The sequence below is a fragment of the Blennius ocellaris genome (assembly GCF_963422515.1).
Source record: "Blennius ocellaris genome assembly, chromosome: 12".
Lineage (NCBI taxonomy): Eukaryota > Metazoa > Chordata > Actinopteri > Blenniiformes > Blenniidae > Blennius > Blennius ocellaris.
The window spans coordinates 17,262,818-17,285,011 of NC_137661.1; the positions used below are offsets into that span (position 1 = coordinate 17,262,818).

Sequence of the window (22,194 nt, forward strand, 5' to 3'; positions counted from 1 at the left end):
TATTTGCGCAAATATTTTTTGTTTTTCCATTTTCATTGTTTATAAACAGAGTTCTTTTTGTGTGTGTGTGTATTTTCAGTTGAATGGGCCAAAGTCCTGTCTTGCTTTAGTGGCAAGTCTGTACTTTGTCATTAAGTAGTTTCTGGTCTTAGTCTTGATTTAGTTTTCATAAGACATAAGCCTGTGTAACAAATCTGTAATTACAGCCTCATATGGTGGGTATTAATACTTGTTTTGCAAAGAAACTTGCATTAGGTTTCAAGTGACCTCTTAATCTATGTCAGTTCTTAACCCCTTTCAGCGGAACAATGAATGGTTACGTATTCAGAGAAGGCTTGCTAATCATTTTGGTTAATTTCTGCAACCCCATTTTCAGGAATATCCTCTCCCATCCCCCTTACCCCCTCTGTCAGAGCATGGCTCAGGAGACCAATCAGACTCAGGTGCCAATGCTTTGCACTATGGGATGTGGTTTCTACGGTAACCCCCCGCACCAACGGCATGTGCTCAGTCTGCTACAAGGAACACCTGCAGAGACAACAGGGGAGGGGGGCGATCCAGCCCCCCCAGGGGAGAAAGGTAGGAGGATAGGGCTCTATGACTGATCGAACACAAGGATGTCCTAGATATAGATATCTCTACTCTCATTTTTAAAAAAAGAAGAAAAAAAAAGAGAGAGAGATCATAAAGTGTGGACACTGACACTAAATGTGTCTTGGGGCACTTGAATCTGCCTAAAGCTATTGGAGACTGGAGGTATCAGCAGCTGCCTACATTGTGCCGCCAGAAAGTAAGACAGTGACATTGTCATCTGTTATTTCACTTGGACAAAGAACATGTTGTCATAAGTTTGGACACACATTCTTTGTTCAATTTTTTTTCTCTCTCTATTCTCATAACAATTTACTTTGTAGATTCTCGCTGAAGGGTATCAAATATATGAATGAACACACATGGAATTGTGGGAGTAAACAAAGAGTGAAAAACAAGTCAAAACCTGTTTTATACTTTAGATTCCTCGAAGTCGCCACCCTTTACTTAGTTGCCAGAGCTGCAAACCCTTGGCCTTCTCCGGATGAGCTTCATGAGGTCGTCACCTGAAAATGGTTTCCACTTCACAGCTGTGCCTTGTCAGGGTTCATTTTGGGGAATTCCTTGCCTTCTTAATGTTGGGACCATCAGTTGTGTTGTACAGGAATCAGGTTGGTACAAAGCTGACAGCCCTATTTGACAACTGTTCAAATTCCTATGATGGTAAGAACCAATCAGCTGAGTAAAGATAAAATATGGCACATCATTACTTTAAGAACTGAAGGTCAGTCAGATCAGAACATTTTCAAGAGAAAAGTTGAATGTGTTCATAAATGTAGTTGCAATAACCATCAAGCTCTACGATGAAACTGGCTGACATGAGGGCAGCTTGGGGAATTATTCAAATTGGAAGGCTCACTGAACCAGCATGGTGACTACCGCAACATGCCAGCATATCCAGTTTGTGTTTAGTTGGGCCATCGTTTACTTTTCAACAAGACAGTGGCCACAAACGCACCTCCAGGCTGTGTGAGGGCTTTTTGCCCAAGAAGGACAGTGATGGGGTGCTGACTTAAACCCATTCCAGATGTTTGGGATCAGTTGGACCCCAAAGTGAGGGCAAAAGTGCTAACACCATTTCAGGCGATGAACTTGGGAAGCTCATCCAGAGAACACAAAGAGTGTGCAGAGCAGCAATAAAAGCGAAGAGTGGCTCGTTTGAAGAATCTAAATAAAACGTGTTTTGGGTTATTTCACATTTTTTCTTTACTACATAATTACATGTGTGTTCGTTCATAGTTATGATCCCTTCAGTGAGAATCTACAATGTCAAGAAAATAAAGAAGAAAAAACACATTGAATGAGAAAGTGTGTCCAAACTTTTGACTGGCAATCAGTGAAGTGACTGGCATTTGAAGTAGCTTCAAACAAAATGTGCCCGTCTCCTATTATCAGGACTAAAATAATAGTTTGAGTCGTTTGTGATCTCTAACTGCTTTACCCAAACAGCTGCTTCATCACCAGTGGGTTCACCAGGTTCAGCTGGTATGACAGTGGAGAGCACAACCTCAGAGCCCAGTACAGAAGTGACAGGAACCCCACCTGAAGAACAAACATCAAGGTATGTCTACCAACAGCTGAAGAAAATGACTACAGTTGGTCCATCTCGGATTAAAATGTATATTTCTGACAGGTCATCGAATCAATTGTGAACTTGGCAACAGCAGACAACCATTGCTTTCCACACATGAAATATAGAGTTTCGGTCTAAATATTTTTTTTCTTGAATTACAAATTATTTAGATCTTGATCTAGTCTGCTGTGCCTTTTGTCAAAGGTATGAAAATATGAAGCACTTTTGTCAGTGTGATCACACCAGTTATATGTCCAGAAAAAACGTCTTCAGTTCATCCAGAACTTATGATACAATGAATTGAATAAGAGGTTCAAAGTTGCCTTTCATGACAAAATGCAAATTTAGAATTTTTTTTTTTTTTTTTTTTTTTTTAAAAGGGCTCTTATCAGTGCTGTCAATAACATTGTCTCATAGTGTCCAATCCTGGTCCTGGAGGGCTGCCGTCCTGCATGTTTTAGATGTCTCCAGCTTCAGCACACCAAAATCTAATGATGATGGCAGTGGCCCTCCACGACCAGGATTTGACATCCCAAGATGTTACATGGGTTGACCTAAAAGAGAGTGAAACAACTCCTCAGTGACCTCGTCAACACATGGCGCTCCAAGTTACTTCCTTTCTTGGTTTACTGTTAACTAATGCAACAACTTGGCACTACAGAAATCAGCGAACACAAGTAGTTTGTCTACATTTACAATCTACCTACTGAAACGCAATTTTGTTGTATCATAATAGATTTGCTTGACCTTTCAAACATTTTTAACTTGGACAGCTGACTTTTGAATCAATTTGTATTGACCCTCTCTCCGATTAAAATGACAACTGGATCATAGAAGGTGTTTCGCCCATTCTATGATTTGATCAGAGTCCATGCAAACAGTATTGATTTCCCCTGCTGGAGCTTTGTGTCCATATCAGTTACGTATGGTCATCACATCACATGACATGATGTTGTATTTGTTTGAATTGTATTTAGTATTTTCCCGTGACAATGGTGAAACATGACTGGTTGAGGCAGGAGACAAAACTGCCACTCTGAACAAGAATATCTGTTTTGCTTTAGTTTCAAAAGAAACGAGCTTCAATATAAAGCTGGAAGCAGGCTCATGTGTGCTAATCACAAACTGTCGATGTCACCGTGCAAAGTTTTGTGGACTATGCAGTCCATCGATTTAATGGGGAACATATTCTCTCATATGCACTCATCAGTGTGATCACCTCAGTGTTCATGTAAACGGGAGAATCTGAACTGTCAGAAGGAATTGGTTGGGATCGACCAAAAAAGTGACTTTGTAAACTCAGCTAGTTACCTTTTGTTGGATTGACAATAATCAGATAAATCTGCATGAGCTCAACTGTATTGTACTCTGTCTAATACTTGGCATGTACCAATGTCTGTTTTCTTTCAAGCAGCTGTATTTATGCGATTTGCACCATATTTTAAGACATTTTTCAGAGCAAGGGTGTCAAACTCTGGCTGTAGAGGATCACTGCAGATCGTGCAATATAACGGTCTTATAAGTTCACAGTTAGTCACACTGTACAACGTGAATCTAGTAAGCTTTGGCTACAACTGGACGTGTGCTGTGTGCAGATTGCATAATAAACATGCAAGCTGAATCGCAGCCTACAATGTACATTTGCCGGTGTGGCATTTATATGTTTGGAGGGAAATCCCCCAAAACTTTGTTTACATCCCACAGAGTTTTTTTTGACACGCATTGCGATTTTAGCAACAAAGCATCCGTTTGTCACGACATAACCAATTATGACCAGGAAAAATGCTGTTTGCTGTGTGATAAATATGGATCATGAATCTTCTTGTCATCTGTTTATTCAGAAACTTTAAAGTCCTCATTGTTTGATGAATACTTTTTTTTTGTTGAAAGAATCAATGTATGAGCTGTACTTTAATGATTTTTATTTGTTTTAATTGTTCTATTAGTCCCAGCTCTCCGAGCCCCGTGACTCAACAAATGACAGCTATGAGCATCTCCCAGGATTCGGGGGCTGTCGATTCAGATCGAGCAGAAGCTGAGGAGGATGAAGAGGAGGGGACTTCTAATAGCACAGGTAAATGTCTTGGTGAGCAGTGATGTGTTCCTAAACCAGTCTCTACCCACTGTTTACATGAAATGAGTCACATTGTCTATGTAAGACCCTTTTTTAATTTTTAATTTTTTTTTTTTTGCACCAGTGAATAAATGGTCAATGGTGGGATGCAGCTGATCTCTCTTGTTGAATTCCAAGTCATTACACTTAAACGTTCTGGTTTTGTAACCAAGCCTATTTAGCCATTAAATAACTGTACAGGTTATTTATTTACTTTTAAAATTTTTATCATAAAATTTGTATTCAAGGTGAAGTCTTTAATAGCCCGACCTTCATTTTATGGTTATACTTTGCACACACATCCTTGTACTGTTGAAGGCTTTTATTACCCTCCTTCATGTCACTCTGATTAAGTTTGCGGTCAGTAATTTATTTTAATTTTTTTTATGTCGCATGTGCTCAAATATACACGGCTACACAGGCACTTGCATCTCTATATGTGAGATTATATCAATGTCATACACCTGGGTATTGTTTGTCCTGCTTGTTGGAGTGACAAATTATTTTGTATTGGGTTGGTCTGTAAACTGTTTCCTTGCGTTGATTTCTTCTGTCGTCAGAGCCAATCGAGGAAGGAGCACAGGCGTCTTCTGATGGTGACCAAACTCCTGATAAAAACAAGAAGAAAAATCGCTGCTTCTCCTGTCGGAAAAAAGTGGGCCTTACCGGTAAGCGAGGAAACATTATACATGTTAATCACTGAGCTCCTTGACGATGCATGTAAGACTTGTCATCCACGGGTTTGGTTGGCTTTTGTTCTTCTGGTCTCACTTGACTTGATCATAACCCCATCATTTAAAATCGAACGCACGAGGAATGTAGTTTTCACATTTCATTTCTGTTCTTCGTGGCGTGATCTTAAAAATGTTTCACTACACATTGTCAATTTGTTTCTCACTATATATATATTGGCTTTCACTTGGAGCTTGGCTTTGTCTCCAATGTACATGGTCGTCTATGCCTTTTGTAATAAATAACCTGCCAATTCTGATGATTAAAGATATGATTTTCTTTCCTAAAATGAACGAACTTTGATTTTCAGTTTGATGTTTCATATAGATAAATAATTGGTGTGTCAATACAATATTGAGTTTGCAACAAAGCCTCTGTTTGTTTACCTCTGTGCTTTTCTCCACTGAAGGTTTTGATTGTCGCTGCGGCAACCTGTTCTGTGCCATTCATCGTTACTCTGACAAACACGACTGTCCCTTTGATTACCGGAGTGCAGCTGCTGCCCGCATACGCAAGGAGAATCCCATTGTGGTGGCTGAGAAAATTCAGAAGTTATGAGGGCCGAGCGCAAAAAAAAACAGTCTTTCTTACGTTGTGAACTTGAACAATGGCGACGTGGAGGAGAACACCTGATATCATGGCTTCATTTGTTCACGGCAGTCTGAAAGCGGGCGGGGTGGGGTGGCGCAGTCGCAGCCACAGTCCAGAAACTTCCCTTACAAGCATCTCCCCCTCTCTCTCCGTGAGTGACTGAAGCTGAACCTGTGTGTGTGTGTGTGTGTGTATGTGTGAACCCATTTGCTCGAGAGTTGGGGAGAGGGCCTCGGGGCTCGGTGGACATTTATGTTGCTGTGGGGATTGAAGGCTTTTCATTTTGACCCCCTTTTTCTTTCTCAACTTGGAGGGTGTCGTGTGGGTTTATTTTTATACAGTCCCTGTAGATAGGTGAAAACGGGAGGGAATCCTCCTGAAGAATGTGTCGCAGTCTGGATAATGACACAGAAGGATATTTGGATTTGCCTTGTGAGTTACATGAACCAACTAACTGGGCAAGTTCATGTATCAACAAGACCTTTAAGGGCTCTGGAATATATATATATATATATATATATATATATAAAAAAAAGAAAGAAATCTTCCCAGACTGAAAAATGATGTCAACTTATTGTCAAATTGGCATTTTTCTTTTTCTTCCCAACTCAAAGTGTCACCACATTTTGACCACCACAACTCTCAGCATTTTCCAGATGTCTTTCTTTCATATATTCTACAGATACTGGGTGCATGAAGTTACTCGATGGGGAATGGCAGGGGAGGGAACAGGGTAGGGGATCTGAGAACCTTGACTTAACAGAGTGATTGTTGTTCTTTTTATTTTATTTTAATTTTTTTTTTCTCCGTTTTATTGCGCGTATGACATCAAAAGATCTATATTAATATATTGTAGTTAGCGCGAATTGTGTGATTACATTTTATTTATTTTCATTCAGTTTTATTCTGTTTGGTCGGTCTGTGCTGGAGGATTGGCAGCATGTCTCAGCAAATCGAGATCTGCACTTGACCTGTTCAGCTATTAATTTAATTCATCTTGACTCTGTGACATTAAATAGAATTACAAGGTCTCGTCGTGGAGTGAGGTCCAGTTAAGTCAGAACGGCTGGATTGTGCTGTAAAGGGCAAAGTTTGTTTCGGAGGCGGAGGGGGGGGGGTTTGAAAACTCAAGCACAACTCTGTGTGTCAACTGCAGAGCACAGACAAACGTGCCACACCTACTCAGTTTTGTTCAGCATCTGGGTCATTTGCATTTTGTATTTGAGCCGTACGGTCGGCCCTCAGAGGGAATCGCCTTGTTCAGTCGATAAGCAATTCTGTTCTTATAAAGGCCATTGAATGCCATTCGTATGTGTTTTCTTTTGGAGTCAAGAGTGAAGCTCCATGTTTCTCTAACCACCAGCAGACCACTGACACGTGCTGAAGGAAAACTGACCCGGGGCGCAGTTGCTCTTCACATGACGATGCGTGTCCCTCTCAGCTAAAGTGAAGATTGTCGCGCGCTGTGCTTTAACATTGTGCTCCGAACCAAGACGAGTCCTCAATGTGAAGTCCGCTTCTGGCTAGCTTCTTCTAGGAAGATCAAACTTGTGTGCATGTGTGCAGGCAGACATAGAAGTTACTGTTTTGTAAGTGACTGCACAGTTTGAAATGAAGCTGGAATGTGAAAAAAATAAACAGCAGTAGCACAATGCATGGCCGGACCCGCAAGGTTCAAATTAACAGGACTCTACAGGTTGTTTGTTTTTGTTTCCAAAATGTAAATACCATATGGCTCCTATTCATATAGTATAATCCTAATGTAGATTTTTCCAGGTAATAAAGGTGGGGTGGGGATTAAGAAGAATAGTACTATATGTATTAAATTGCTTTTCTTAATTATCCAAAAGAAAGTGCCATAGCTGGCACTAATACTTTCCCCATCTCTGCCCTCCCTTTTATTTACAAGTTTTTACATGTACTGTTAAAAGTATTTCAAAGAACCGGTTCTACCATGACTATCTCCAAGAGCTATAATAATTATTTCACACAAGTAGTCCGATTAACAGGCCCCTCTGTGCTTGATTATTAAACGCTGCGGAATTACGCAGTACCCCAAGCCGAGCCTCTATCCCGTTACTGAAGTCTATTTGTAGCATAGCGATATTACTGAAAGTTAAAAAGCCCCTCGCGAAGTATAGAAGGGCAATTGAGGTTTAATCTCTTCATTATTAAATGCGTTCCCTGAAAATGTTGCTTGATTCTTATCATTAAATATTTATGAACGAGCTGTAGAAAAGAAAGTGACTTGCAAAGTATGCCTTTTCAGAATAAGTCGATGCAGAATATGTCGGACGTCAACGGCTCAATTCCTCGTATCCACAGAAGATCTTACTGGGCTTTATTCAGCTTTAGCTCCTCTTGCAAAACTGGCCGCCTTCAAACATTGTCAAAGTTGTTTGATGGATAAGCCAATAATGAGGACTTGTCATGCCAACACCAAGGCTGTTTACTCGAGATAAGTTGGTCATCCATAGCGACTGTGATTTAATTCCTCGATTCTTCGTTTTGCGGGGGGGAAAAAGGAGTTCATCTCGAGTGGTGACTTAAGAACAACTCTCATGTTTAGGGGGACTTGTAGTCGGTGCGAATCTGCAGATCGGGCCTATGTTTGTAGAAAACGACGGCGAAATCAATGACCGTTAAAAGATATTGTGGCTTACGAAACACTCGAGCTTTCCTCAAAGAGCTACGGTCCTTTTGTCACAGCGGTTTTTAATTTAGGATGATTGTTCAGTTATATGAATGATGGAGATTTCACTGGTTTGCACTCGGTTTTTTTTTAATGACTGCTCATATCAATGCTCAAATCGTTTCAACCTTTTTTTTTCTTTTTTTTTTAATAAAGACTGAGCAGTTTGAATGTAAACCACCACAATTCATACAATGAGATGTTTATCAGACTGTGTGACCGTCATTGGACAGAGGAGTGAGGCCCTGTTGTACATGTAGTTCAGGACAGTTTGATCACTCAATTTGTTATAACTTGGCACCAGCAGTTAGGGCTACCGTACAATATTAATCCCAAGTTTTATTGGCATACATTTTTACTTCATTTTGTTGCATTGCAATTGTTTGAATGTCTTAAATCATGTCTTTAGCACACTCATTCATAATCAATGTGTCATGCAACAGTTTTTATTGGTAGTATTAAATCTGCGAGTTGTAATAAATCTGGTTTGAGTTCAGTTTCACTGCTGAGAGACTAATGGCTTTACTTCTGTCTTTTAAAACGAGCTTCAGGCTTTTAATATAAGCGAGAAAATTTCCACAGAGATGCAGTTCTTGTCCCTTGGCACTCCAGTCCCCCAGAAACACCACCAGATATCTTTTGTTTTGTTTTTGTTTTTTGTTTTTTTTGTTTTCCTTTTAAGAGTTAGGATTGTATGATGTGTAAGAATAAGTTTAAAACAATAAAATCACAAAGTTTATTTTAAATTAAACTTGTCTTTTGTATTCATTTGTTCTTACAGTACAGTTCTGAGGTAGATGGATGAAATATACTGTATTTCAGTGTTCAATTACAATTCACATCTAGAGTCATGTGGAGTTATTAATGCACTTTTCTTGTTGCTTTTGACCAGTGTGTACTGTGGCCCCACTGCTTTTGTGCATTCATAGTGTTCTCAGACTCAGCAAAACAGTGTAGGCACAAATGGCACAACACAAAAGGACAGAATATGCTTCAGTGTATGGTGTTCCATTTAATTTGTTCATGTAGGTATTGGTGTTATACCAGTAGTAAATCGGTGCGACTTACTAAAATGGTTTTTGAAAATATTACCCGTTGCTATTATTTATGAGCGTAAGCAGCTTTGTTGTCTGTTATCACTCATAGTTCAAAAGCTCAGTTGCGTGTGGCCGCACTACAAAGTGAGGATCAGAAAATGATCTCCATACTAATGATGCATGTTTGGTAAAGTGCCAAATAAAATATCCTCCCGATGCTTCACCCGGAATGTGATGAATACAAATCTGAATTTGTATAAGATCTTTTTGAATTCAGTGCCTGAGATGTTATCCACCTTTTTTTCCCTCTTTTTTTTTTTTGTTGTTAAATCCAAATAATGTTTTTAATTTGCTTTAGCTTCTGTTGGTTTACTTACCTATTATCAGAATTGAAAGTGTGATTAATCATTTTACCCAAGGCCCATCAGTGAGCACCAGAAAATCCCTCAGATATTTTCAGTTGACTGCCTTGTTCGCCCTTCTCTCAGGACCTGGTGGGTCGGGACAAACAACGATGGATAAAAAGCAGAGGTGAAGTGAAGAGCTAATTAACATGGACTCACTTCATTAATTCCCCAGAAAGCCTGGGCTGGCATGTAAAGCAGCACAACCTGCTTTTTCAACAATTTAAAGTAATCGGTTTAAGCTATTCAAATTTTGCATCTCGTGTAAATATTTTTTTTTTTTAAATAAAGTGTATAAAGATTTATACAAATGCATTTACTGTATTTAGTGCAGTTATATTGGTGTTAATAACCACAACTGAAATACATCTTTGGGATGGAGATATTGTCTTCTCACATTGTGTAAATGCTGTAGATATTTAACAAAGTATTTTTCCCTGTAAACATGGGTGGGCTACATGAGCAGTCTGGTCAAACTGGTATTTGAGGTTCATTAAAAGGTCACAAACATGATTTTTGTACCGGCAAATGTTTTTGTTTTTTTCCCTTTTCCCAGAAGAGAAGGCAGAGGCCACTTTGAAGGCCCTCGCTTTATACTGTATGTGTCAATGTGCCTTGGCTGCCAATGACCCTTTACCTCCTTTCCCTATTTTTGGATTGTTTTTGATAGATGATAACAAGGCTTGTCCAATATATTGCAAATGTATTGTCACAGTATCATTCACAATGGAAAACATTAACTGAACTGCACCTAAATGTTGCAGTGAATTTTACATTCATGCGCCCTAAATACATTCTAACTGACATAAATATGAAAAAAAGCAATCTATTGCTATGTTTTACACACACACGCACGCACGCACGCACGCACACACACACACACACACACACACACACACAATGCAAATAAGGTCTGTCTTCACCCCCGAAAAGCAGCAGTTTTGGATTTTTTAACAATCTAAACCTGCCATGATACAGCTGTAACTTGAGTTATTCGTTTCGTTGGAGCTAATTGTCTTTTTGCGTTAAACCAAATTTGTATACAGAAAGTTCATTCAGTTTTCATTTAACGGATTTGAAGTGACGTGAAGGATTTTCGTGAAAAATATGTTATATTCAAAAGCAACGCTAGTGTTTTGATTCATCTTCGCTTTTAAATAGTGAGCAATGCGAAACTGACGTGTTTCATTCAACGGTACACATAAATGCATTGTTTTTCAAACAAGCGTCGTCTTTATCTCACACACCAAAGTTTCCAGTGGAAACTTGTGACGTCACTTCCCGTCAGCTGTCGCTTCCGGATGCTGAAGTAGGAAAACACTGCACCGATATGGATCAATTAAAATGACTTTAAAATATCTTTAAAGTCCCGGGAGACGCCTGCACCGCCCGCAGTGGAGACGGGGAGAGGAGCGCGGAAGACAGCGGCCGTGTGTCGGGCAGGTTTTCTTGGGGCCGAGCCTCCTTGTTTTTGACGGAGCCGCCGTGTTTATGTCATCCTGCTAGCTTAAGCGTTAGCTGCTCCACGCAGACGGATAACTCCTCTTGTGAGCCGATGATCTCACCCGCCCGACAGATCTGGGCTTTTTGTTAGTGATTTATTTTTTCTTTCTTGTCCAGATTCGTCTGGAAGCGATTACTTCTTCCTAAAAAAACAAACAAACATCAAAATCACCCTCGACAACGTTTGGTGGAAAGTTATTGGATTTCTCGCTCGTCAATATAAGAGGACGAAATGGGTGTAATCTGGACTTCAGTCACCTCGAAGAAAACGCAGCAGGTCCTTTGTAAATAAGATTTCCCTGTCAGACTTTATTCCCGCTGACAGGACACTCAACCAAGTCGCATCCTGTGACTGCTTTGGGCTTGAGGAAGACCGCGGTGCTTGTTTTTCTGCCTTTTCACTTGTTTTTACTCTTAAGAACTCAAGTTCAACAGGTGGGTCTACAGTTGTGCTACACTCTTGAGAGATACCAAGTCTGGTATTGTTTGTTCCTTCATTTCCGTATAAACTGGTTCATGATCTTTACTGTGTGTCGAGGGAACCGTGAAGACGAGCTCGTTGCCCCAATTCTAACAAAAACCTCCAGGCTCTTATTCAAAGTATGAAAACTATGTAACCAGGACACGTGTGAATAATCGCTGTTATTCAACAACTTAACTTTTGGAAGTTTTTAGTTAATTGTTTTCGGATTGATCGCTGAATCAGTGAATTTGCTTCAATCTTGGTGTTGTAGAAAAAGTAGTAAACCACACGATGCTCATTTCAGATTGAAAACTGTTTTCTTTCACTCGTGTATTTTTATGTGTTTTAACTTTTATACAGAAGTCCTCATCAAGTTTGTTAATTTCTTAAATTTATAATCATTAATATGTGGTTCATGACATGACTGTGATCACTTAAGGCTGTATATGCTCTGGAGTTGTCCTCGCCATGCTGGGCTGGCTGAGACGAACATTACATTGTTATTAGTGTCTCATTGTGGAAAGATGGGGATGGTGTGAATTCATCAGCACAGTGATTCTCTTGTCCTCCTCCTTCACAGCAAAGGATGAATGGCCTCTCTCTCAGTGAGCTCTGCTGCCTGTTCTGCTGCCCGCCGTGCCCGGGCCGTATTGCAGCCAAGCTCGCCTTCCTGCCCCCGGAGCCCACCTACACTTTTCTGCCAGACCCGGAGGTGGGCTCGGTCGCGCAAGCAGCATCGGGATCGTCGAGCCTGCGGTCGAGGAGTGGCGCATCGGTCTCCGGAAGCGGCGGGGCTGTGGACGGAAGATGGAAACTTCACCTGACGGAGCGAGCGGAGTTTCAGTACTCTCAACGAGAGCTGGACATGACGGAGGTGTTTCTTGCCCGATCCAGTCGTGGGAACAGAGTTGGCTGTATGTACATTCGTTGTTCACCGAATGCCAGGTGAGTTTGTTTGTTTTTAAGGGGTTCCTCACTTCATTCAACAGTGTAGTGAGGGATTTAAATGAGCAATTGTTGTGTGTGGTAGATTTGATCTTGCATGACCTTTTTTTATTCACTTTATGACAGTGTGTCACAATTCCTCGCATGTCCTTTAACACTCCTCATTCTTGGCAGTCCACTTTTACACACTTCCTTTGGTTGTCTCCCTGTTGACTCAGCCGATTCAAACTTTCTTCCTGTTTTTTTTTTTTCATGGCTCACTGTCACCAAAAAAACTCCTTTGTTCTTTGACAGTTTCCTTTTTTTATTTATTTTTTTATTCCAGGGTCGATTTCCTTCTGTGCTTGGCAGTTCAAGTATGGTATTAATAGTAAAAGTGTTTTAAACATACACAGGGACACAACTTTTTTTCAGCTGTGTTGTATTCTCTGTATTTGCAGTGATTGGATGATGGCCGGCTTAAATAGTTAGGGCGAATTATTAAACAGCTGATGATATACAAACCTATTCAGCTGTGGTTTGATGCTCCTCTTGCAGCGCAGTCCTCTGCTGATTAATTTACAAAATCAATTAAAAAGAAATGGGCAGGCTTATGTTGCACTCCACGTATCTTGTATTAATGTCTTTCTAGTATTACAAGGAATTAATTGAATCGCAACGCGATGTGGCAGAGTCATTGTTTTGTCATATTCTAAATGGAAAGGCCAACCGGGAAATGACAGGCTGTACGAGCTCGTACACAAACCCAATGAGAGAGAATTTGTAAAAAGTCATTGTGTAGGAAAAACGATCAGGTTCCTCTGGGCAGTACAGCATGCATTCATGAATAACAGACATGGCCTAGAGTACCCTGCGTTTAAAGAGGACGTGCCGCTTCTCAGGTTGTACAAAATGTTAAAGAGTCCTTCAGCATGAGCCCAGCGTGCTGTACCAATTCTGGACTGCAATTTTGGACAGAGGTCTTTGCACACAGTCAAAGTAACTTCGTGATATATTTTTTTTTTCTAAACAACAGGGTGCTTATGGTTTTATTAATGCAGTGTAACAAGTTCTGTTTTATGGACAGTAAAACGTGTTTAACTGCATTGTGTTTGTGTCCGTTTTCAGTGTTGTGGTCACACTTCATGTGATGCACGACTTGTTTTAACATCAAACAAAGTCGCAGCTAAAATGAATTCCGATGATTACATTAAGTAGCTGTAGTTTCTGCTCGTTGTATGTGTGAAAATGTCAGATAGTCTTATAAAGACGGAGAACAAAGCATAACCGCTGTGCATTATAGTGAGCTGCGTGATGTAAACGTTCGTAATATACCTGCACATTTCCTCTGTAACCAAAGTCCTTTTTCTGATGGATTCTTCAGCAGCATCACAACTGGCGCTCATGTCAATAGTAGCTGGTAGAGATTCAAGCAAAGACCCTGTGTATCATTTTCAACGGATAGCTCCTCATGGAGGAGCAACAGGTTGTTCATTCTGTACGTACAAGTCCCCTTAAGAAGTATGTTATACCGCTTTATCAAATTTACAGTCACGAGGCAGTGAAGCCAATACACACTGACTATTGATGAACGCAGGTGACCGTCTGAACAGATTATCAGTTCATCACAGGACAAACGCGTAAACAAACCACCACACACACACACAGCTACAGGCAATTTAGAGTCACCAATGACGCTTCCAAAGTTCTGAAAATTCAAACTTAAGTTTTATAGGGAACTGGATCACCTGTAGAAAGCCCCGGCACGCACGGGGAGAACATCCAAAGTCCGTCTAGAAAGGCCCCTGAATTAAACCAGACAAGTTTGCTCTGAGGCAAGAGTTTTTTCATTTCACACTCTGTTACACCTCTGATTGTATCAACAAAACAATTACAGAGCTGCGTGAAAGGTGTAGCATCGTGGAGACAAAGTTTGGTTTGAAAGGAGCCAATAAGAATCACAATTCAATGGAGTTCGGCACACGTTTGTCTTTCCTTCTATAAGTAAAGCCTTTGAACAGCGTTTAGGACCAATAACGTAGCTGCAGTGTCTCTTGATCCACCTACTGACTTCCAGTTTCAATTTGTGTTCCCCTCAGATTCACAGTGCTTTTTTCACACGGCAACGCGGTTGACCTCGGCCAGATGAGCAGCTTCTACATTGGCCTCGGTACTCGCATCAACTGCAACATCTTCTCGTACGACTACTCTGGCTATGGCATCAGCACCGGGAAACCCTCCGAGAAGAATCTCTACGCAGACATTGACGCTGCCTGGCACGCCTTGCGCACACGGTATGTTTAGGATCTGCTTTTTTTTTGCTCCCAATTCAACTCTAAACAGATTGAGGATAAGAGAATTTAATTAAACGGTAGGATTAAATTGCTGGATCAATTAGGTTGAGAACAGTGTGGTCACATACCTTGGGAATTAAAAAAATAAATAAATAAAGTGCGATGGATGAGGGTAGGACAGGCTGTGGGGGTGATTCATTAGTAGTAGCAGTGTCGTCCTATCGCAGTTGTAGTTGGTTATATATGCAGGTATTGACTGGCTCGGGCCAAGATTAATTTACATTTGGGTGTAACTGTCAGTCTCACCTCATTAGTTTCCATCTTTGCACCGAGACCTGCTCAGGCATGGCAGCTGTCTGCAAGATACTTCGTCAAATAATTCTCCTCGGTTGAATCCCACTGCAGAGAAACCGCATTAAACTCAACTTGTGTATCCAAAAAGTTCAGGCAGGTTTAATTTGAAGAGAATGTTTTCTTGTGTTTCGTTTTGATTATGCTTGTTATCTATAACACTGCCAGTCTTTCTAATTGGACTTTTCCTTGTAGAAGTTTTTTTTCTTTCTTTTCTTCAGCTTGGTAATGCAGTAATGACACAATGGACCAAGCGAAAGAAGAAAAGAACTGTAAATGCAGGACATTAAAAAGCTGCACTGAGGGAGATCATAAGAAATAACTGAAAAAAGTACTCCAATAAAAAGAATACCTTTGCAAAGAAAAATAAACTAGATAAAACTAATGTGAAAAAACCAACATTTAACACATGTAATATCGTGATAAATTATTAATCTGACAAAGGATTATTCAAGCTGGTGTGACGAAACAGATAAATCTGAAATGACCGCATCAATATGAAATTAATCAAAATGTGGACATGAAAGTAGCTTGGACGCAATGGGAAAACAAAAAGTCAAGTAAAACAGAAGATCAAGCCTCAACTCTTGGTTTCTTGTCTTTGTTTTTGTTTTGTTTTCTCCAGCTATGGCATCAGCCCAGAGAACATCATCCTGTACGGTCAGAGCATCGGTACAGTTCCCACCGTAGACCTGGCGTCACGCTACGAGTGTGCAGCCGTGGTTCTCCACTCCCCTTTAACATCTGGAATGAGAGTGGCCTTTCCCGAAACAAAGAAAACCTACTGCTTCGACGCTTTTCCTAAGTAAGTGTCTCGCAGCGTCTCGTTTTATTCCTCCTTGTGGCTGTTTTGATAAGCTCCTCATTACGACGTGTGACAGTTTGCCAAAATGAATTGTTAAACTCCAAATTAAAAGGAAACTAATTCGATTTGTGTTTCCCTGCATTGTGTAATTGATGCATTTGATATATCGCAATGAACTCGTAATTGGCTGCATTAGTCACTTAGCACACAGATTACTCTGTGTACAGACTCTAGGACTGCCTGTTGCAAATTTGACATAATTACATATCTGCCGACAGAAAAGCAAAGTAGCCACTTACCTTTTGATGGGTTTTTGTTGTTGTTGTTTTCGTCTCCCAAAAATATCTCTTTTGGTAGAATGTGCTCCTCTTTTTTTATTTATTTTTTTTATTTATATATATTTTTGTTTCCATGTCTTTCTTTGGTTTGCATGTGTGTATCGTTTCTTGTAGATTTGAGTAGAAGGCTGTAGTATATCACAGAAGACGCCGTTGTTAAAGGAGCTCGCATTTTGAAAGACGAAAAAACTGACGTCAAAGGTCTCTGCTCTACTGATGGATCGATCTCGCCGTGCCGAGCTCAGCAATCATTGTCATCTGCAACCTTGTTTTAAACGCGCTTTCGGCTGCACCGCCGCAGCTCCCCGTTCGTAACGTCGGATAAGAAACTCGTCAACACGTTTTTTTTTTTATCAGCGTTCCCCAGACCTTCTCTTGTGCGTCCCTCTGAGATTGCCAAGAAGAGTAAGTCGGTACTGAATCCTTGCAAGGTCTTTATCTCAGGAGCGCTAAATAGTGATGTTTCATCAAAATCCTTTTGGTCCTTGTCAGAAGGCTTTGAGGAAAGTCGTTCTGAGCTATCCGTTGCACAGGTTTTGACTTCGCCACGCAGTAGTTTTGATTAGAAATGTGTTTACAAGTCAATTTAGGTCACTTGCAGCGAAAATGAAAGTGAATAAATAATATCTTACCGACAGTGAGAGTATTTCTTACTGCTTTCCTATAAGGAGAATACCGTGTTAAGAATCCATATTTTCAGGTTAAGCCAATTTAAGATGTTTTGGAGCCGACATGAGTCAAAGCATGGGACACCCTGGACAAGTCATCACAGGGAGCAGATGGATAAAATCACCCTCTGTATGAGGAAACTCGTTTAACTCTTATTTGTCTCAGCCTTTTAATGCTTCATGCCGGTGGGTGTTGAACTGTCATGTACTATTTGTGAATATGGTTCAGGACTTACTGTGGGTCACTCTCGGATTTTCTTTGGATCACCTGATGAGAGGACAAAATCCCTTTTTTTTTTAAAAAAGAAAAAAATATGTATATATTTATTTTCTGAGGAAAAAAGAGCGTGCTTTTTTTTTTTTACTGTATAGTATTTGGCTCCCACGCAGTGAAACTTTCACCACTGTGCTGGTGTGCCTCTCTTGATTCTATTTTTGTACACGTTGGCCAATAAATGAATTAATAAATAGTTGCAACCCGCATGTCAACAAAAGCAAAATACAAGGAAGGTTTAATAGAAAACACTTTTCCTCTCATTTGAGAGGCCTCGGCGTGTCGTCTGTAGCGAACGCTTTCAACTGAAGGCAGAGTCTGGAAGTTGATGGAAGTTCCATCGTGATTCGTTGAAGCTGGATCATGTGACCTACGCCGACGTGGTTCACAAGTATCAAGTAGATTTCATACGCATTTCAAATTCTAATAAGTTTTGGTTCTTAGCAGTACTTCATAATTGTATATGATGTTGAGTTTGGAGACGCCATGTTCTTGTTTTGGATCTTGAACTGAAAATATTGGGAAGCTTTTCCCATAACAAAGGTGGTGTTATTACAATAAACTCGGGATGCATTGTCAAAATGTTTCCTTTTTATTACATGGCTTGCCAAAGTTTATTTAAATTTTTCTTCTTCAGTTCTAATATTTTGCTTTTTTTTTAATAATATATAGCCCTTGACTATAAAACGGTTCCGTCATCCAGACGACAAGGACACGGAGTTCTGCTGCCATCAGTGACACAGTGTTTTTTTTGGCCAGTTAAGTTTTACTTTCTCTGTCTGATGGAGGTCGATATCAGCCTGAGCGAGCCGTAACGCAGAGCGCCGTCTCAGATGGTGCGAGTGGGTGCAGAGCAGAGGTGGTAGGAAACCAGGGGAAGCCTTACAGTCAGGGGACGGTCGAGAAAGCCTCCAGCATTCACGGAGTGGGCAGCTGGCTTCCTTCCATGTATATCTTGTTGGTATCTTTCTTTTTTCCCCTCTCTGCATAATATTTGATTATATATCTTGTTTCTAACTTCAACGTTTGCTCTATTTGTGTTTTACTTTACCGTACAGGAGTAACCATCTGATTCTTATGTTTGTGTTGGCAGTAAATATGTTAACTTGGAACAGTGTTAACTTGTGAACAAAACCCAGGAGACACTTACTTTGTGCTTGAATGTAACAGAAGCTTTGGGAAAAGCTTCCCACACCATCACCTTTCTGCACACACAAAAACATATTTATAAATCACTTGCCTTCGACACGTGGAGCAAATTTCCTGAGAAGAAAAAAAAAAATACAGAAGTTGAGAAGTACTAAATCACTTTAAGATGCACAAATCCACTCTATTATTACTCACTTTCTTAATATCTTTAACTCATGCAGATGTTTCAAGTACTTTATTACAGTACTGATAGAGCTATTCACATTAAAATCCTTTATTTTCTATTCCTAGAATTCTCAAAACTGGCTCACTGCTTGTTTTAAACTCTACAAGGGACGACTTAATGTAACAGAGTCGAGAGAGAACTTGCTGTGAGACGCACTGTGTTTCACAATGAAATATTTCGATTTAAGGTGGGTGTGAAAGTCAACTTGCTCAAGGCAATTTCAAATAAGTAAATAAACTATATTAATATAACACCTTTCTCAGATATGGGTCACAAGGAGATGTACAACAGTAGAAACTGAAAAATAAAATGGGGATAAGATCAGTAAAAATACAGAGGCAGTTATACAGCAACAAAAAAGGTTAAATTGAACAGCGACAGGTAAAAGGCCTGCCTGATTAAAAATGTTTTGACACTGTTTCATAAAAGTACCGCAGGAGTCAACAGCTGGAGGGGAAGAGCATTCCACAGCTTAGGTGCGAGAGTTTAAAAACGCGCAATGAAGGGCGGACAGGACAGGGGTGTCAATGTGTGTCTCCGGTTTGTTCCTGTTAAAAGACGAGCAGCTTCAGTTTGATGTGTTAGAAGGCGGCTTAGAAATGACTGATATAAACAAGTATTGAGGGTTTTACAATGGTCTAAATGAGAAGAGATAAAAGCTTGTGAAATAATCTGCAGCTCCACCTGGGATACCGTTCCGCTTGGTTTCGGCAGGAACGCGTTAACGGGACGTCTCCTGACGGAGGCTGGTCAAAAGTCACACCCAGGTTACGGAGGCGGGGTTTAAAATAATAATTTAGTGTGAGTTAATGGGTGGTGTCATTATAAAAGAAGTAAAAATTGAGAAAAGAGGTTTTATGTCACGGTTGTTTAGTTTCTTATGCTAAAACTTTTTTTTAATTAGCAATAAATATTTTATTACTCAAAACTATGACGTCATGTTTGGTCGGTGCCATTGCTAAAAATCTGAGGGATTTAGGTGATGAATCCATGGTTAGTGAGTTTTTATAACATACATTTTCATTTTAATAGATGTATGATTCTTCCACATCATTGTTGAGTTTCAAGAATTTTTGATTTTTTAACCTCTCTTTCCCAACTTTTTTTTTTTTCTCTCTCTCTCCCAGCATTGAGAAAGTATCCAAGATTACGTCTCCTGTTCTCATCATCCATGGGACGGAGGACGAGGTGATCGACTTCTCCCACGGCCTGGCCCTGTTCGAGCGCTGCCCCAAGGCGGTGGAGCCTCTGTGGGTGGAGGGAGCGGGACATAACGACATTGAACTGTATAGCCAGTATCTGGAGCGCCTGCGGCGTTTCATAGGACAGGAGCTGGCGGCGCAACACGCCTGACGGGTCGCCGCCGCCGCCAGCCATCGTCGTCGTCCTCCTCATAACTGCCGCTTCTCCTGGTCCACCTCCGGCCCGGGCCTCTCGATGGCGTTGAGGATAACGCCAGTTCTCCAGACCCCCTCCCTCGGGGGGAGACCCCAGCCTCCTGGAGGGCAGTGCGAGCTGGAGAGCGGTGGCTCAGGAGGCCGATCGTGGATCAAGACGAGCAGGGGGTGGGGGGGGTGGGGGCGTGTGTTTATGTTGGGATGTGTGTGAGTGTGAGAAACAGCATTTTTTTGATGACTGTTGCTTTCCAGCAGAAACTTCACCAGCACAGCTGCTGTGTGTCACATGGCGGAAAGTGGTGTTAATATTCGGTGCAATAATATGGGCGGCGTCCACGGTGTGAAAGGCCTTTTGTTGATATTCGATGATGATGATGATGATGATGATGATGAGTAAGGCGAACAACAAACTTTTAAAAAAAATAACCACGTTAGGCCATCGTTCTACGTCGTGGTCGACGACGAAAGATTCTTGTCATTTTCGCAGCCTCGTGCAATTTGTGCATCACTTTAATTTCTGCTATTAACCAAAGTTTGCGGATGGATTTGGGAAGCACTTTCTTTCGAGGGATCTCCAGCTTCACCGACGTGCTGGGAAAGGTTTTTTTTGGTTTTATTGTAATCATCTTTTAGAATAGCAAGCAAATAATATTATTTGAGTTACCACTTTTTATATTAGATGCACTTGAGCAATCAATGCAATCCAGTGTAAAGATATATGAACACGAGTGATGTTTCATGGGTATTAACTGGCTCATTTAGTTGTAGTTGTTGGTTGGTTTATGTTGCATTGGACTGCATTATTTTTCGATAGTGTTTTTAATATTGTGGTGACTCGGTGCATAAATGGGTATTAGTTTGTATTTTGATTCTCTACTTCGTTGTTACTGTAATGAACGTTTTGCTCAGGTAAACCCTGTTTGAGGCTTTGCGGTGGTTGAGTTCTCCGCTTGTTTTCGGTGCAGTCAGACGAACTCTGCATATCCGTCAAACACCGTTCTCCTCCGGAGTGACTGGAGGCTATTTGATCCTTGATTCGACCAGATTGTGTTCCCAAAACGGAGGCGCAGACCGTCGACAGAAGCCCGAACAGTTTTGATAACGCTCTCATACTTCGTCCTCCACGTCCCGATTGTGGCTTGGCTGTCGGGGGGGAAAAAACGAAGAGTACCAGAGCCCCAAAAAAGGAAAACGTCTCCTGTTCCTTCATTCAGTGGAATGTCTGCGAGTCCGTTCAGCCCATGTGTTTTGTTTTAATTTTGTTTATGTCTCACACCAGTAGGTCACAGCTGTCAGTGAAGTTCCTGCTCCGTTCAAGTGTCTGGATCAGAGGAGCTACGCTCAACTTAACCGGGCCGTCATGGGCCACCTTCACCTCTGGTTTTAATCCCCTTATGTCTTCATTGTATTGAATTATATTTTCTCACTTTGTCATTTGTGCTCCCTTTTGATGGGGCACTTTTCGTGTGAATGAAAACACAGTAGTGTTTCATGATCACCAGCAAAAAAAAAAGTAGACTTCACTAAAATCAGATTAAGAAATTACAGTAGCATCGACCCGAGGGTGTTTCACAGCTTCACCAGCTTTAATAGTGTATTATGAAGAAATTCTGAAACTATAATGTTTTAACTTTAAAAGTTAGATGTATGAAGAGTGTTGACATAACCTTTTCTGTTGCACATTAAAATGACACTTTACTGCCATTCTGTGTGGGTGTCGCGAAAAGCCTGACATTAATAGGTATTTTGTACTCGTCTTCCTCGTGTTAGGCATTGGGGAAAAAAATTATTGAGCATATTGGTTGTACCTCTGCACACAAGTACCATTGAATATTTGAGAATATTTACAGACGTGAAGCAGAACCTCTTTATAACACTTGATACTCCAGCACACTCTTTTTCTAGCTGATGCAGAGATTGTCTAACTACCGATGCTCAAACGTGTGGTTTTGAACTAGTAGTTGATCTTATTGCACTAAATTATGAGAACATTTTGCTAATTATTACACAGCAGAATCCACGAATCGGCCTTCCATATTTTTATTTCCAGTTACGTAATTAAAGATGAA

General features: G+C 40.7%; 2 protein-coding genes across 2 annotated transcripts; both read left to right on the plus strand.

The window, feature by feature from the left end:
• Positions 1 to 416: 416 nt before the first annotated feature.
• LOC308137965 (AN1-type zinc finger protein 5) lies at positions 417 to 9,027 on the plus strand (the record flags this gene model as incomplete). Its single annotated transcript, XM_080506878.1, is given in 7 exon segments — positions 417 to 485; positions 487 to 543; positions 546 to 579; positions 2,041 to 2,152; positions 4,111 to 4,238; positions 4,838 to 4,945; positions 5,419 to 9,027. Coding segments are annotated over 7 exon segments (657 nt in total). The 3' UTR covers positions 5,568 to 9,027.
• Positions 9,028 to 11,033: 2,006 nt separating this feature from the next.
• On the plus strand, positions 11,034 to 20,286 carry abhd17ab (abhydrolase domain containing 17A, depalmitoylase b). The gene is made up of 5 exons (XM_080506079.1): positions 11,034 to 11,671; positions 12,280 to 12,644; positions 14,723 to 14,917; positions 15,894 to 16,073; positions 19,856 to 20,286. Exons 2-5 carry the CDS (start codon positions 12,286 to 12,288, stop codon positions 20,079 to 20,081), a joined length of 960 nt encoding a protein of 319 aa, XP_080362205.1. The 5' UTR covers positions 11,034 to 11,671; positions 12,280 to 12,285; the 3' UTR covers positions 20,082 to 20,286.
• Positions 20,287 to 22,194: the final 1,908 nt, after the last annotated feature.

Bases quoted from the DNA above. Each gene is read 5' to 3' on its own strand.
- abhd17ab (XM_080506079.1), top strand. From the start codon at position 12,286: ATGAATGGCCTCTCTCTCAGTGAGCTCTGCTGCCTGTTCTGCTGCCCG. The intron at 12,645-14,722 runs GTGAGTTTGTTT...TGTTCCCCTCAG, and splicing joins CGTTGTTCACCGAATGCCAG to ATTCACAGTGCTTTTTTCAC. The intron at 16,074-19,855 runs GTAAGTGTCTCG...TCTCTCTCCCAG, and splicing joins TGCTTCGACGCTTTTCCTAA to CATTGAGAAAGTATCCAAGA.